General features: G+C 42.7%; 2 protein-coding genes across 3 annotated transcripts in view; one reads left to right on the plus strand and one right to left on the minus strand.

Moving 5' to 3' along the window:
- The window catches only part of trmt61a (tRNA methyltransferase 61A), a 50,212-nt gene extending 46,357 nt beyond the window's left edge, over positions 1 to 3,855 (minus strand). Inside the window, exon 1 of the mRNA XM_033027080.1 lies at positions 3,729 to 3,855. The gene's annotated coding sequence lies outside the window, so the exon portion shown is untranslated. The remainder of the gene's footprint in view (positions 1 to 3,728) is intronic.
- A 66-nt stretch (positions 3,856 to 3,921) lies between these two features.
- ckb (creatine kinase B) lies at positions 3,922 to 17,270 on the plus strand. 2 transcript variants are annotated; one of them, XM_033027078.1, is made up of 8 exons: positions 3,922 to 4,041; positions 5,230 to 5,435; positions 7,056 to 7,210; positions 9,393 to 9,525; positions 12,981 to 13,152; positions 13,796 to 13,919; positions 14,688 to 14,877; positions 16,892 to 17,270. In XM_033027078.1, exons 1-8 carry the CDS (start codon positions 3,926 to 3,928, stop codon positions 17,068 to 17,070), a joined length of 1,275 nt encoding a protein of 424 aa, XP_032882969.1. In that variant the 5' UTR covers positions 3,922 to 3,925; the 3' UTR covers positions 17,071 to 17,270. The 2 variants fall into 2 exon arrangements, with proteins under 2 accessions (XP_032882969.1, XP_032882970.1); XM_033027079.1 differs by having other exon boundaries at positions 3,945 to 4,041; positions 5,241 to 5,435.
- The last annotated feature ends 662 nt before the right edge of the window (positions 17,271 to 17,932 follow it).

Raw genomic sequence — 17,932 nt, forward strand, 5'->3', positions numbered from 1 at the left:
GAAGCGAGCTGTCGTAGCTCAGTGGGAACTGCCCACTTGTAGCGTCAAATTTCGAGAACCATTTTGCCTTCGGCATGCGGGCTGCAATTTTCTCGAACGTCGGCATTGGGAAATGCTCCCTGCGAATGGCCGCATTGAGGTCACGCGGGTCAAGGCATACGCGGAATTCGCCATTAGGCTTGCTAACAACAGTCATTGAATTCACCTAATCTGTCGGTTCGCTCACGGGCTTTATGACTCCCAAGATTTCCATGCGCTCTAATTCGGCTTTGACCTTATCCCTGAGCTTATAGGGGATAGTGCGGGGTGGGTTTTGTTTTGGTTACACGTTCTCTTGCAGCGCTGTTGTACTCATGTTTTTACAGCCTTCCCAGCCCTTGGAAAAGCTCGCAGTTTACCTCAATGATTTTCGCAGTGTATGATGGGCTCGCACTCACACCATCAACCACCTCATTTCGCACAAGAAGCCCTAACTTCTCACATATGTTTCCCAAATATGGGTTCAACTTCCCCCTCACTATTTGAAAGACTACACTATATTCCTTCTTACCTAATTTAACGCTCCCCTTTGCCTGTCCCACAGGCTACAATGTATGTCCAGAGTATGACCTTAGTGTTCCATTAGTGTTCATTAATGCAAGACCAGTCTTTCTGAACAAGTTCTCTGGCAGGATGTCAACCTGAGCTCCAGAGTCAAGTTTGAGCTCAATGTCCACATTGTTCATGCCGCACAGCAGAACCCATTCACACGTCGAATCAATCACGGCGTCAATGTAGAATACATCAAAGTCGTCGTTTATTGGCTCAGGCAGCGGTGAAGCGGTCATCTCGAACTTGATGTCAATCACGGCTCCCGTCCCCGGCCTTCTGTCTGATTAGCTGGTCATGTTGTCAGGAACATGGACAGCTGTTGGGCGCTCTATTTCTCGGGCAGTCAGGGGATCTGGAGAAATGTCCGATCTCTCCACATGTGTGACATCTCATGTACTGAGCGGGGCAATAGTTGGTTTTATGCACGTGGGTGCATGACCGGCAGACGGCATCATTACCATAATTACGGATTTCTGTGTGTGATTGTCTGGGTCGCGAATCCCTGCCTCGGCCCCGGCCACATGGCCGACTGGCGCTGTCTCGTTTCAAGTAATCAACTGTCTCTTCGGTGGCGATGGCGGTTGGGGCAATCTGTTTCACGTGCTCGGCTGATGCTTCGGCCATCATACACATGTCACTGCATTTTTCCAGCGTTAAGTCATCGCATTGGAGTAGTTTCTCCCAGAGAGGCTGGCTGGTGATGCCGCAGACTATTCTGTCATGCAGACTGCCAAATTCGCAATCATTAGCTAAAGACTTCAATGCAGTCAGGTAGCTGGAGAAGGTCTCCCCTCGCCGCTGATTACATGTAATAAAGATGTATCTTATGACAGTTAAGTTCTTTTTTGGTATGTCTGGAACTTCTTCTTCAATGGTTGTATTTTGTCAAATTTCTCCAGAGTGAACTGAAAGGTCTCATAAATCTGCTGAGCGGCTGGCCCAGCCACGTGGAGGAATGTTGCACACTGAATCTTATCTGGCTTACTCGTCAGTTCTGTCGCCGTCTCGTACAGCTGGATTGCCATTATCTAGTCCTTATAATTCTTGGCTAAGTTCCCTTGCATGGAAAGTGGTCCCGGTGGCTTGAGTCCTGCCATTTTTGTTACTCTGACACCATGTAATGTCTGCTGTATGATCCTGTTGTGACTAGCACAATTAATACACGTCCAACATCTTGTAAGAAAAGTTTATTATATCCAACAACCAACAGAAACTACTAGAAAGTCACTTGTCATCAGTCACGAGGCACAGGCACACCACCCAGCTTGTACTCCAGCACTGGCATTTACACATTGATGATGAGTACAAATGTTTCAAGATGGCACTAGCATTTACATCACAGCCCATATGCCTTTCCATCCATGTATCTGTCCTAATGTCTTTAAAATGTTGTGAAAAAAAGTTGCCCCTTCCTATGAAACCATCAAACAAACCTTTATCTGCTGGTTCTTGATTCCCCTACTCTAGTTCCTTTAGACTTTAGAGCGACAACGGGGAAACTGGCCCTTCAGCCCACCAATGCCTGCGCCAACCAGTGATCACCTGCAAACTAGCACTCTTAAGCACTAGGGACAATTTACAATTTTTAACACAAACCTGCAGATCTTTGGAATGTGGGAGGAAACCGGAGCACCCGGAGAAAACTCACATGGTCACAGGGAGAACATGCAAACTCCGCACAGACAGTACCCGTAGTCAGGATCAAACCCGGGTCTCTGGTGCTGTACGGCAGTGACCGCTACTGTGCCGCCCCAACTTCCTATTATAACTTTGCCCCCTCACCTTAAATGTAGGTATGTTGCAAAGCCTACCTGAAGCGTCGCTGAAAATCTGTCACTGCGGGTGTGCGCGATTTTGGCGCCGTTTAGAGGGGGGCGGGTTTAAAACGCGATTTTCCCTAGGCTGTTCAAATCGAAGATGTTCAGCCTAGTTAATTATTAACGAAAAATCGCTGGAAGACCCCGTCGCAAAAGCTATTATTAGTTTTAAAGGCCTCGTATAATAGTTATAGTTTAAAAATCAATCTCTAAACCCGCGACCACCGGCAGCTGTCAGGGTCGCATAGAGCAAATAATAGAAGGTAGGCTGCTTATTTTAACATTAAAAAGGGCTTCTTAAGATCCCTTTATACAAAGTTTAATATTGCGAGTAGCTCATTTTGGGCCCATTATATCCCGCAGTATTTTTCTGGGCATTTGAGGGCACAAATCTAGCGCAATGTGAACGTTCTAAACCAGCGCGTTCACAGGATCCCACTAGAAAGCTGATTTAAAATGGACTTTAATTTACAGCAATTGAACACTAAATTCCTTCCATTTGGCCTATAAATTAATGTAAATGAGATTTAAAAATCATGTTTTATTGTGAATTATTTATGAACATTATTTGGACACTTAGGCTATTTAAAAATGTTAATCATTTATTAAGAAATGGATAGATGTTTAGATCTAGTAATTGAAGTTTGAAATTAGCTACACTTGGGTAACTAACTAATTATATGCTTTAATTTCAGGTCATCCAAGTAAGATTATTTTATATTTGTTTCAGAATGGTTCAATCTACGATAACTGAAAATTTCATTCAGTTCTCTTAATTTTTAAGAAGGTTATGGGCTTTTGACTGCACACGATCACAGCTTTTTTATTATGTCCATAGAAAATCAATAGGGAACAAGATGCTAATTTCCGAGTATGAAAATGGCCATAACTTAAACTTCTTTCTATGCTTTATCTGATGGGATAAATTACAGACTTGATTTTTTAAATCTCAAAATTCTGTAACATTGCTATTAAATGTCCTCTGGTTCTCGATTCCCCTGTTCTGTGTTAAAGATTATGTGCATTCAACACAGATATTTCTCTTATGATCTATACACTTCTATAAGACCACCCCTCATCCTCCTGCGCTCCTGCGGAATAGAATCCCAGCCGGTTCGTTCAACCTCTGCCCATAGCTCTGAACCTCGTGTCCAGGCCACATTCTGGTACATCTTCACTGCACCCTTTCCAGCTTGACAACATCTTTCCTATAACATGAAGCCCAAAACTGAACACAACCCAGAAACGATAGTCCACACGTCGCTTATCGTCGCTCTATGCACAAAAACTTTACCCCCGAGGCAAGGCCCGTAAACTCACCGGCAGCCGGGCCCACACGTGTAACCCCTGACAACGGCGGTCGCTCGGCTCTTACGTCATGGCCACTGCCCTCCTCCGTGCGGTCGTACGTCGATGACGTCGGGCTCCTCCCCCTGCACCAGATTGACAGGTCGAGCTGTGAATGGGACCAAATTAGCGGCCAATGAGAAGGCGGTGCCGCCGCGCTATATAATCCAATGGGGGAAGCAGCTGCGCGGCGGGACACCAATCAGAGCGGCGCAGAGAGCAGCGATAAGGTGGATAAAGCAGCCTTAGAATTAAACTGGTGCCTCAAAAATCTCTGCTCCTTCAGGTAATGTCGTTTTTGCAAAACAAAATTATCTGGTCAAAAATAAAAGTGAAGCACTTTCTGCCTTTATTTGCATTAGAGAAAATAAAAATGCATGTTTCAAAAAGCGTTTTGCATTAAGTGGAAAGTCTGGTAGAATGCAAATTAAATGTGTTTTGTTCCCTTAATAAGAAATAAAGTATGAGGATGAAATAAGATGTGAAATTTTAACGAAGTTCGGCTGGAAATGCATGTTTGTTAAACGCTGAATTGATCATGTAGCATCTATGTAGACGTATTGTTAAAACGCGAGGATTAACCAGAGTATTTACTGATTGCTAAAACAATATGCATTCTAATACAGATGTTTATCATATAATAAGTACAGCTATGTGTGGGTTTGGTCGAATGTGTGTTTGAAAAGACGAGGTTCATAAAATCATCTCAATGTCGATGGGAATGCGTTTAATTTCCCCACTAAGCCTGTATTATAACGTGTTCTTAAACTCAGCTAGTGAAATATTTCTTCGGGGGGAATTGCCAAGGATATCTGAGCCAATTTGTTGAGGAAATATGTTGTAGTGTTTCTAATCGGTGAATTGTAGACTTTATCACACATTTAATGTACTTGGATTGCCCTTCATAAATCTTGTATGAAATTCAGCGCCATAAGGTCATGAAGAAAGGACGAGGAATTTACGTAATGGTAGCGCTATTTGAGAATCCAGTGGTCTTGAGCGTTAACCGACGTGGGACAATTGCAAACCCCATTCCGAAACTATTAATTGATCCAGAACGCCCACCTCTCCAAAAAACCAATTAACGATTTTCATGCCGAAAGTCGGGTTTTCGCATAAAATCTTTGTTTAGATTTGAGTTGTGTGGCTTGGAGCACTAATGACCGCTACCTACCCTGCAATAGAATTAAAGTGTTTTAAAATGTGAAAGAGACGTTGCTACACTCACCCGTAAGTTTATTTAGACCACGGAATGTGTACTCTTCGAATAATTGTGCATCTCCAAGGCTGTTGGGCTAAGTGACACTTCATTTTTTAAATACAAATCTGCATATGAGATTGTTTCAATTCGGCATGCAAGCGTTCTACATTTCCGATGAAGTGAACCCAGCACATTCACTTAGACCCTCGCTGTGAGAAACCATTTCTTTGATTCTGTTCAATGCAATTTGTAAAGCAGTTGTTTGCCTTTCAGTAAAGCGGTTGTCATGCCCTTTGGAAACAGCCACAACCTCCTGAAAATGAAATTTTCTCCGAAAGAAGAGTTTCCAGATTTGGACAAGCACAACAACTACATGGCCAAAGTCCTGACTCCGGAGATCTATAGCAAGTTGCGGGATAAGCAGACTCCCAGCGGATTTACCCTTGACGATGCCATTCAGACAGGGGTGGACAACCCAGGTAAACGGCATTTGGATGAGTTTTCTGCCTCGCTCCGTCAACATTTTACTTTACAAGACGGTCAGAAGTCAATTGGGGAAAATCTAAACTAAACCTGGTGCTTGTTTTTTCTTCTAAAAAGTAGAAGCAAATAATTGCAGATGCTTGTCTATACCAAAGATAGCACAAAGTACTGGAGTACTCAGAGGGTCAGGCAACATCTCTGGAGAAAGAGGATAGGCGATGTTTCAGTTCCGGGACCTTTCGTCAGACTGAAAGTGGGGGGTGGGGGGGGGGGGGGGGGGGAAGCTGCAGTCTTGCCTATACACACAATTCGGATTATTAATTTAACGCTGCGGAAATATTATAAACGGCAATTATCTGAGCCGGTCTCATGTTTTACCGCTCTCTAATAACCCTATGGTTTACATGCGGACCTTTTACGAGAATGTTGCTAGACTCAACGGCCTGAGCTGTAACGAGAGGTTGAGCAGGCTAGGACTTTATTCCTTGGAGCGCAGGAGAATGAGGGGTAATCTTAGAGGTACAAAATCATGAGAGGAATAGATAGGATAAATGCACAGAGCCTTTTACCCAGAATCGGGCAATCAAGAATCAGAGGACATCGGTTTAAGGCGAGAGGGGAAAGATTTAATAGAACTTGAGAGACAACTTTTTCCAGAGGTTGGTGGGTATATGGAACGAGCTGCCAGGAGGAGAGGTACTATAACAACATGTAAAGGATATTTGAATAGGTACATGATTAGATGTTTAGATGGATATGGGCCAAACGTGGGCAGGTGGGACTCGTGTAGATGGGCAGCTTGGTCGGCATGGGTGAGTTGCGTCGAAGGGCCTGTTTCTCTGCTGAATAACGCTATGACCTTCTGCGCCGGGGATAGCGACCGATGCCGCAAATTTCCGCATTTGGTTTTCCTTGATGTAGTTGTGACTCCACGCACGTCGCTGGGCTTGGGCTGGGCTGGGCTGGGCGGGAGTATCCCGTTTGGATCGAGCTCGCTAACCACACGGCACATTGGCAAGACACGGAAATACGAATCACCCCTCTTCCACACTCTTTCCCCCCCCCCCCCCCCCCACCCCCCACGGCTCCATCGTGGAAATGTAGTTCAACCTGGCCTCGCTAATCCCGTCACAACCTTTGGATTGCTGGACTAGTATAAAATCCCTCCACTTTGACGCAGGTCTTTCTAATCCAGTTACACCGCCGTGTGATGTTTTGCACTAGATTAGTTTGACCGCCATCTACAACGAGCGTCGTTGATTTGCCCACATTTATTTATTTTTTAATGCTCCTAAAATAACACTAAAATAAGCTCTATTAATTTGTTCCACAAGACTTAATCATATTCTGTACTGTAATACACCTGACAAATCTTTCAGTTGGCCCGCCCTCCCCTACCCCAGGCTTATTTCTGAATAACCCTGAAAATATTTCTGAAAGAACCGACTGTTATTCTGTGACCTTCCTTTCATCTTCCGTTACCTTCCGCTTTTAAAAATGGGGGTTAACTCTCGTCTCCTTTGAGAAGCGAGCCGGTAGTCACGGGTCGTTTGTCAGTCTGGGCGGCCCAGGTGAATGAAGGGTCACCTGTAATTGATGTTTCCTTTTGTGTCCAGGACATCCATTTATTATGACCGTGGGCTGTGTCGCTGGGGACGAAGAGACCTACGAGACGTTCAAAGGTCTCTTTGACCCAGTTATCCGGGATCGTCATGGTGGCTACAAACCCACCGACAAGCACAGGACTGACCTTCACCCCGACAAACTCAAGGTCAGGCAATGGATCAGTGGAGGAGGAAATGAAAATCTGGTTGGCTTCAAGACTCAAGAGTGATTAATTGTCATGTGTGCTGACAAGGGAATAATGAATGTATTACTCACAGCAGCACAAGCCCTATTCACAATACACATTGGTGATATATACAAAAACAAGAATTCAATCAATTAATAAACCCAATACTAGTGCAAAAAAAGCCCCATGGTCCTCGATGCAACCAGACAGTTTAGTTTAGTTTAGTTTATTGTCACGTGTACTAAAGTACAGTGAAAATATTTTTTGTTATGTGCTGTTCATACAGCTGAAAGCTATATGATTCCAATCAAGCTGCCCACAGTGTACAGATAAATCAGATTGGACAAAGGGAAGAATGTTTAATGTAAAATAAAGTCCAGAAGAGCCTGATTAAAGATAATCCAAGGGTCTCCAAAGAGGTAGATGGTCTGTCGGGATCGCTGTCTACTTGGTCTTTGTCCTGGACCTATCTATCCATAGTTGAGGCCCTCCATGTATTTCAAAGAATAAACTCTTCCTGTCAGCCTTGGTGGGCTTGGTTGAGCTTTTGTCTCTGAGTCATAAAATTGTGGATTCAAGTCCAGGACAAAGACGCGAGTGTAAAAATATGCTTGGTGTTCGGGTGCCGAGCAAGACTAGCAGATAATTGCCTGGATACAGATGCTGGAATCTGTATTTTTTTTTTTTAAACTAACTGCTGGAGCAACTCAGTGGGTCGGGCTGCTGTCTTTAACAATTTGACGAGTTTCTATTCAACAAAAATTCTTTGTTAATTATTTTTTTTTTTTTGTTTGCATGAAGCTTGTTCAATAATTGGAATCCTACAAAACTCTAAATACTATGTAAAGTTCGGCTGCGGAATATTATCTAATATTATTAAATCTACAGACTTACTGATCCCATTATTTTTCCCAGAGGTTACAGCTTTGACTGTCACTGGATGTGATTGTCCTTTCCCTTTTCTGACATTGTAAGGGGCAACACAGTGGTGCAGCAGTAGAGTTGCTGCCTTGCAGTGCCAGAGACCCGGGTTTGATCCAGACTACAGGTGCTGACGATACAGAGTTTGTATCTTCTCCCTGTGACCACGTGGGTTTTCTCCGGGTGCTCCAGTTTCCTCCCTCATTCCAAAGATGGGCAGGTTTGTAGGATAATTGACTTTGGTAAATTGTAAAATTGTCCTTAGTAAGTAGGATAGTGTAGGGTGGACAGGGTGATCGCTGTTCGACATGGACTCAATGGGTCAAAGGACCTGTTTCCATGCTATATCTTAAGCCTGAAGTAAGAATGGGCAGATGACCTTCCTCAAGGTGTCCTTGTGCTGACATCGTAACAGCCATGAAAGTAGTTTGACTTTGGATTGGGGTTTTTTTCTGACCGACAACTGCATTCATTGGCACTTTGATCAGAGATTCTTATGGAGATGGTGTTCCTTGTGTTTGGGTATGGGTTTACATTTTAAAGTCTAATTGAACTGCAGGAATTATTTAAAGCCATTCTTGTGTTAGTTGTTTAGTATTCATTGTAAACCGGTCTTGAAATGCAACACTTACCAATGTTTAAATCAGAATACATGAATCGGGTGCAGTCTCATTTGGGCCAGAGTTTCAACTCTGCTGTCTCTTTGTCAAAGGTATTACAGAATATTGGATGCCATTTGATGGTTAAGGACAGTTCTTGAACAGAACTGAGGAAACGAGGAACTGCTGTTGCTGGTTTGCAAAAGAAGTCAAAGTGCTGGAGTAGCTCGGCGGGTCAGGCGGAATCCCTGAAGAACATGAATAGGTGATGTTTTTGGTCAGGTTTCTTCTTAATACTGATTGAACAGTCCGTCAAGTCTGATGAAGCATCTCTACCAGAAATGTCATCTATCCATGACTGACCCTCCAATCAGTCTGAAGATGGGTCCCGACCCACAACGTCACCTATTCATGTTCACCAGAGATGCTGTCTGACGCGCTGAGTTACTCCAGCACTTTGTCTTTTACAAACCAGCATCTGCAGTTCCTCTTTTCCTCGGCTCTATCCAAGAATTGTGCCTGACCATCAAATAGTATTTGATAGTTAATCCAGCATTTTGTGTCTTTTAAATAGAGCAGTTCTATTAATAACCAAGTGGCAAAGACAAGATTGAGTATTGAACGTGATTTGTGTCTTTCAGGGTGGTGATGACCTAGATCCCAACTACGTGCTGAGTAGCCGAGTCCGCACTGGCCGCAGTATCCGGGGCTTCTGCCTCCCCCCTCACTGCAGCCGAGGAGAGCGTCGTGCTGTTGAGAAACTTTCAGAGGATGGTAAAGTCAGATGGGAATAATGTGCTTTAATTTTTTAAACGGTTGACGAGTCTTTAATAATGAGTTTTAGACTTTCGGGATACAGTGTGGAATCAGGCCCTTCGACCCACCAAGTCTGCACAGACCAGCGATCACCCTGTACACTAGTTCTATCCTACACACTTGGGTCAATTTACAGAAGCCAATTGGCCCACAGAACTGCACCTCTTTGGAATGTGGGAAGAAACCGGAGTACCCAGAGGAAACCCATGCGATCACAGGGAGAACGCACAATCTCTGTACAGACAGCACCCGTAGTCGAGATCAAACCCAGGGCTCTGGCACTGTAAGGCAGCAACTCTACCGCTGCGCCACTGTGCCACCCATTGATTTTCTTAAAACTAAATTGCGGATGTATTCACAGAGATATAATTCTGGAAAACTAGCAATAATAACTCAAAGTGATTTGTGGCAACTTATTTGCATATACTAATTAAATGATAATCATGCCTGTTCTGCACAGTTTTCTTTCCATTTTCTCTGGTGTGATTTAGCAATGTTGGAGTATCCCCCTCAAGCAGATTGACTGGTCTGGTATTGCCTTGCCGCTCCCTTTTCCCAGCCCCACAAAAATGATTATTTCTGCCAAGGAAACTAAACTTCCTGTTAACTTAATAATCTCTGACCATGAGCTGGCTGTTGCCTGAAATAGGGAAGCAACTCATTTCATTTACATAAAACGCACAAGTTTCAGACTAATCTGGTGTTCAACTGTTAATGCTATTTCCGTTCGTCTGTGGTAAAGTGTTGTTAATGCTATTTCCGTTCGTCTGTGGTAAAGTGTAACTGTGCATAGTTAGACCATTTATGGAAGGAAATATTTGCACACTGTTAACACGTGACCTCTTGTTAAACTCTGCTGCTTTTAAAACATGTTGGCTCCAATTTTATATCCAGATTAAGGTGTCTTTATTTTTTTAAGACTGGAAAATAAATCGTACATCTCGATTTATATGTTGTCTTAATGTTTGTATGTAAACTAGTTCTGAGAAACTGAAATGTTTCTCATGATTTTTGGAAAACCCGATGAAAAATGAGTCCTCAGCAAATATTTCCTCTTTCATTTAAAGACCTATTCGGTGCCATTAAAGCTTGCCCTTTGAATTGAAAATGCAGCAATGTTCAGTAAAGTTGCAAGGGTCGGATGAACTGCAAATGCCACATATTACTGTGATTCATCGGGAACTATAATCGCTGATCTGACATATTTCATATTATAAAGTAAAAATTAAGGACAATATTTCACTGCATTATATATACGCCTTCTCTTTATAAAAAAACAAAAACAAACAATATTTTGGCAATGTCTTTTAAACTGGGGTGGCGAAGTGGTGCCTCACAGCACCAGTGACCCGGGTTCAATCCTGAATACAGGGGCTGTGTACAGGGGTGATCGCTGGTTGGCATGGAAGGGCCTGTTTCCATGCTGCAGTAATTGTCTAAAGCCTAAACTGCTATTTAAAAAAAAAGATTCTGCAAGGGTAAGACCAACTGGATCTCCACCTCTTTGTTCTGCCTTACTGTGAAAAGTTATGAGGAAAAATATTGGAGGATGATGATGCAACTAGTCGGGATACATTCTACAGCACATCTGTAAAAGTATGTTAAGAGTATTTGAACACATGCCCAATCTCCTTAAATGTGTAAGGAAGTAAAGTGCTGGCGTGCCGTTGTCATGATTACTACCACGTGTGGGGCCCAAGACGGGTCACCCGAGATGTTAATGCCCAGGAATTTGAAGCTGCTAACTCTCTCCACCACAACCCACCAATTTTTAAACTGGCAGGTGGCCTCCTACTTTTCCTTTCTGAAGTCAGTGATCAGTTCTTTCTCTTGTGTGAGCAGTGGTTGTTGTGGCACTCACTGAACCAGGTGTAATCCCTTCACTGGGATTGACTTGTTCAATGTCGACACCATGAACTGCAGATGAAGACACATGGTGCTAGAGTAACTTGGCAGGTCAGGCTGCATTTCTGGAGAATGTGGGTAGGTGATATTTCAGTCGGGACCCTTCATATATGCACATCCAGATGGGGCACGGAGGAGGGGAGGGGGGGGGGGGGAGAAGAGGTAGGGTTTTTCCAGGAGAGAGGGTTGTTGTATGTTAGTTACCTGAAATTGGAGAATTCAATGTTCAAACAGTTGGGTTGTAAGCTACCCAAGTGGAATATGAGGTCATGTGCCTCTTGTTTGTGTGCGGTCCAGTGAAACGGTCGCAGAGACTGCTCTTGGTCTCGCCAATGTACAGGAGGCCACATTGGGAACACATTGAGTGCAGTGGATGAGGTTGGACGTGAACCTCTGTCTCAGCCAGAAAGACTGTTGTGGTCCCTGGGTGGAGGTGAGCGAGGAGGTATAGGGACATGTGTTGCACCTTCTGCGGTTGCAGGGGAAAGTACCTTGGGGGGGGGGGGGGGGGGGGGTTGGGTGGGGAAAATATGTGAACCAGGGAGTTGCAGGGGGAGTGGTCTCTGCGGAAGGCAGAAAGTGTTGGGAAGATGTCATGTTGAAGGTGGCAGAAATGTTGGAGAATAATGTGTTGGATGAGGAGGATAGTGAGATGAAAGTTGAGGACCAGGGAAACTATCCTTGTTCTGTCTGGGGGGGAGAGAGGGGAAGCAAGCTGAACTATGGGAGAAAGAGAAGATGTGGGTGAGATTCCATCTTTGACAGCAGGGGGCGGGGGCAAGATAATTACATTTAGTAAAGAAACATGACATCTTGGATATCGTCTTTGGTCAATGTATCCCAAACACAGACTTTCAAGTTATGCATCCTGCACAGTCACAATACTGCTCTTCCACTGGTGCTTTTTAATCCCTTTGAGAAATTTGTTTTAAGTTGTGCTCTATCAACATTTCTGAAATGGGTCATTATCAAGTTGCTATTCATGGTTCTTTGGAGCCATTTTTTACTTTAATACAGTGCAGAAACAGGCCCTTCAGCCCACTGAGTCCGCACTGACCAGCAATCACGCCATATACTAGGACTATCCTACACACTGGGGACAGTTTAAAATTTATCAAAGCGAATTAACCTTCAAATCTGTGTCTTTGGAGTGTGAGTAAACCCACGCTGTCACAGGGAGAACATATAAAGTCTGTGCAATGAGCACCTGTAGACAGGATCATACCTGGATGTTTGGCACTGATGCAGCAGCTGTATCACTATGCTGCCCAAATCTCTTTCTCTTTCTCCAGAGTCGCCCATCCTCCTGAAGACTTCATAAGCTATAAATATACTCGGATGCTCAATACAGTGTGGCAATCTTTTCATATAAATGCAACTCTTATTGATTTTGTCTAATTTTGAGTTCTTTGGGGAGCTTTAATTTGTCAAAATAATAAAATGAGATAATAAATCTAAGATGATTTTAATCACAGGATCACTAAATCGTAACTTTCATTTTTCTCCAGGCTTGAAAAGTTTAGATGGTGAATTCTCTGGCAAATACTATGCCCTGAAGAACATGACTGATGAGGAACAGCAGGCCCTAATTGATGATCACTTTCTGTTTGACAAGCCATTGTCTCCACTGTTGCTGGCATCTGGGATGGCACGTGACTGGCCGGACAGCAGAGGCATTTGGTTAGTTGGTGTGGGAGGAAGATAGGGAGAAAATATTATAGTTCAGATTACTTTCGTTCCAGCATGTTGGTAACTGCATTTCACAGGGAGAAAGTGTCTAATCAGGAGGGAATTTGGTTTGGAGTCCTTTTGGAGAATTAAACAGTCAAAAGCTATTCTATTTATAAGACCACAAGACATAGCAGAATTAGGAGCAGAATTGGGCCATCAAGTCCACTCTGCTATTCAATCATGGCTTATCTGTCTTTCACTCTTGACCCCATTCTCCTGCCTTCTCCACATAACCTTTGATGCCCTTACTAATCAAGAATGTATCGATCTCTGCTTTAAAAATATCCAATGACTTGGCCACCATTTCCACAGAATTCCACAAGTATGATTATTTTTCCCTTCCCTCCCTTCACTCAACCCCAGCTGTGTTGGCAAATTTAGGGCCATCTTTTGGACAAAACAATCCAATAAAGAAATTCTAATGATACCCGTTTAGATGAACAAGCATACATTCAGAAATTGCATTTTTATTAAAAAAATATAGTAAATAAAATCCTTGTCAAAAGCTTGCACTCTTAATAGGGGAAACAAAATTGATGCTTCCTTGAATGGGATGTTGATTTGCTTGTTCCAACTTAAATGTGTTTTCTAGGCATAATGACAATAAGTCATTCCTAGTTTGGGTCAATGAAGAAGATCATCTTCGTGTTATCTCCATGCAGAAGGGTGGAAACATGAAGGAAGTCTTCAACCGCTTCTGTACAGGACTATCAAAGGTACAAAGGAGCATTGCTGAGAGTTGGTAACGTTGATAGGTCATAGGAGCAGAATTAGGCCCTTTGGCCCATCAAGTTCACTCTGCCATTCAATCATAGCTGATCTATCTTTCTGGCAGGGGATCCAAAATGGTCTCTGATGCTGCAGCATATATCCAATCTCAATTAAATTATTCTTTAGACGAACATCGGGTATAAAAGATACTCAAAGCGCAGGGACAAAAGGTTCCATGGGTAGCTTCTAGGAAAGCTGAAACTATGGGTTTTGATGTGCTCTGTTTGAGCTGTAACATTTTAGGGTTCTTCACACAAGCCTGGCAAAGAATGACACCTGTGAGGCATATCATCCTTATTTTCTACTAGATGGCATTACCAAAGGACTGCAGCCTAAATTCTCATACTGGCCTGTTCCCTGGAATTGTTGCAGAATTTGTTATAGTCATCTTCAGAAGAGAGACATTTGCATTACTATACACAAAATGTAATGTTCTCATAATTGTACTGTTAATTCAATGAAACAAAGGATAGTGGGATACATTGACACCAAGACTTTTAATTTCATAAGTTATAGGAGCAGAATTAGGCCATTTGATCAATCGCATCTACTATGCCATTCAATCATGGCTGATTTATCTTTCCCTCTCAACCCCATTTTTTTGCCTTCTCCCCATAACCTTTTGAAGCCCTGACTAATCAAGTCTAAAACCCTTGCTAAAAGTCTAAAGCTGCTTTGTATTTTCCTCTGAATAATTTATTTTCGATTTGTAGATTGAGAATGTCTTCAAAAGCAATGGCCATGAATTCATGTGGAATGAGCACCTGGGTTACATCCTGACCTGTCCATCGAACCTGGGAACCGGTCTCCGTGCTGGTGTTCATGTGAAGCTGCCCAATCTCAGTAAACATGAAAAGTTTGGTGATGTTCTGAAACGAATGAGGCTGCAGAAGCGCGGCACAGGTACGTCGGCTCTTACCTGGTGGAAAGGCATCTGCTGCTCTTCATTCTGGCAACAGTGGGCTGGGTCACCACCCAAAATTAATTTACTGATCCCTAGAGGATGCAACAATTCATTTGTGCTTCTTGCCATATTCCAGCATTGTATATTTTAGGAGGGGTGATTTGGTACAGATACAGTCGAGACGCCCACACTCAGTTTTTCAAAGTTGCCCTTAAAATTTGGGCCAGATTGCAACTAGGAGATTGCATCCAGTCTTTCCAGATAAATAATTCAACTATATCTGTAAAAAAAACACACTGTGCTGGAATAACTCAGCAGGTAGCATCTCTGAAGAACATGGGTAGATGATATGATATTTCAGCTTGGGGCTTTCTACAGTCTGAAGACAGGTCCAGACCTGAAGCGTCACCAATTCATGTTCTCCAAAGATGCTGCCTGACCCACTGAGTTACTCCAGCACTTTGTCTTTAGTTTGGAGATACAGTGTGGAAATAGACCCTTTGGCCCACTGTGTCCGTGCCGACCAGCGATTTCCCCCGCAAACTAACACTATCCTACACACTAGGGACAATTTACAATTTAACAACCAATTAGCATACAAATTTTCATGTGTTGAGTGTGCGAGGAAACTGGAGCACAGGGAGAAAACCCACGCAGGTTATGGGGAGAACGTACAATCTCCATACAGACAGCACCTGTAGTAGGGAACGAACCTGAGTCTCTGGTGCTGAAAGGCAGCAACTCTACCGTTGCTCCACCGTGCCACCCGTGTCTTTTTGTGTAAACCAGCATCTGCAGTTCCTTGTTTCTGTTACCAGTTGGAACTGTTTTACTGATATCTTAACAAGATTCTTGACCTGTTTGCCTCCAAGCCCAGTCAAACAATTGAGATATTAAGGACTTCAACTGCTGCTTGAGTATTTTTAATAGAAGGGGAAAAGGAGTATGATTTTTATTCAGTGGGGAAGTGGCGACAGTGGGAGTTTGTATGTATATCTAAGTTGGGTGGACAAGAGCGAGTCAAATTATTTCCTGCTTCTTCAAACTCCATATTAGGAGGTTTGTGCAATTGGCTGGCAGCACCCGTGATGTGCCGTTCCCCAGACACCATTTATGTACTTCACTGGTTTGTCCAAAATAAGCAGAGAGCTTCTCAGCCAAATTTGGATTCTGTTGAATAAATCTTAAACCCATTCTGTTTAGATGATCACTTGAGTTATGACACTCATCCCACCATAACTCTGACTGGTATAAATTAGTTGCTTGCTTTTTTTATTTTCTGATCTTAAATAGTGTTGCATGTTTAAATGCATTTCTGGCCACATTAGGAAATGTTGGAGCATATAGTTCATAATTTCCTCTTATGTATTGACACAAAATGACCTGAATTCTGCAAAATAATAAAATTGCCCACTTTTTAACTGAGGCTTGGTATTTTGAAGCAAAACCTATTCCATATGAGCAATAACAAGTACTGCTGGCTTTCACTACCTTTAAGGAACAGAGAATTATTTTTTCTCAACACTTTCACTTCTGCTTCGTAACTGATTTCCACATTTTGAAGTGTTGTTTAAAAAGAATACACATCATTCAGATTAAAGTAGAATTCAAGTACATATTTTAAGGTTTAAATTAATTAATCGGGTGCAGCAAGTCTGTGCCGACAAGTCCCTGCACACAAGCACTATCTTACACACTAGGGCCAATTTACAATTTTTCCAAAGCTAATTAACCTACAAACCTGTATGTGTTTGGAGTGTGGAAGGAAATCAGAGCACCCAGAGAAAACTCATGTGGTCATGGGGAGAACATTCAAACTCCATACATACAGCACCCATAGTCGGGATTGAACCCGGGTCTCTGGTGCTGTAAGGCAGCTATTCTACCACTGTGCTGTCCCTAAGGTTGTTAGTTAATTTAAAGTATTTCTTTAAATCTATATCAAGCTTTTGTATTGAAGGTAAGGTATGTACTATACAATCATACTAATGCTATTGACTGTTTTCTTGCCAGGTGGTGTGGATACTGCTGCAGTCGGTGGAGTTTTTGATATTTCCAATGCCGACCGTCTGGGTTTCTCTGAAGTTGACTTGGTTCAAATGGTGGTCGATGGTGTCAAGCTGCTAATTGAAATGGAGAAAAGCCTTGAGAAAGGCCGGGCCATTGATGGCCTTATCCCAGCTCAGAAGTAAAGTCACTTTAATGCACAACCTCTAACCTATTCACTGGATATATTGTATAATATTATAAAAATCTTCCTCAAATGCTGGTCTGGATTGGTGAAAAGTCTCATCCTTAGCATAAATGTAGTAGAAATCATGAAATTATAATCATTGCATTGTTGTTGCTGATGATGGATTAAAAATAAATAAATATACTTTTGGTCTGTACAGATCAGTGCACAGTAATTTTCTTAGACAGTTGGTTAACCTATCCTGGTGGTTAATCTGCTCCTGGTGCTTGCAACTTAACGCTTTGGTGATCTTGGGATCTATCTCTAAATTGCTTCTTGCCTAACAATGGGTCAATCTATTCAATCAAAATTCATCTTTGAACTTGCTGAACTATCTTAACTGGAGCAGCTTGTAATGATGGCAGCATTAATCACATATAGGCCATTTAGTGGTGAGTGCGAAAGCTGCCACGATACACTTGTATTGCTCTCTACTACTACCTGACCCTCCTGCATTGCACTAGCTTCTCTGGCATTCAAGTTAACTGATCCTCATGGTAGGAAGTTCCTATCTTGCTCTCAGTAAGGATTACATTTTCTTTAGACTTAACCATCACCTGTACTTATGATTCTTCTCCACCAACCACCTAGTGGCCCTTCAAATAAATACACTTTTTCCCCTGCTCCATCCCAATACAGTTCATTTGATAATTTAATCAGCCAGCTGGCCACTATTATATGATAGGCCACATGATTTTTATGGCTTATTAAATTATCCAATATGCTAATTTCAAGACGACATGGCTTTAAGCTGCTGAGTTACTGCAGCATGTTGTCTAGTTTTGAGTTTTAAAGGTTGTTTCTACAGTTCTGATTCTACA

The sequence above is a fragment of the Amblyraja radiata genome, chromosome 9 (assembly GCF_010909765.2).
Source record: "Amblyraja radiata isolate CabotCenter1 chromosome 9, sAmbRad1.1.pri, whole genome shotgun sequence".
Lineage (NCBI taxonomy): Eukaryota > Metazoa > Chordata > Chondrichthyes > Rajiformes > Rajidae > Amblyraja > Amblyraja radiata.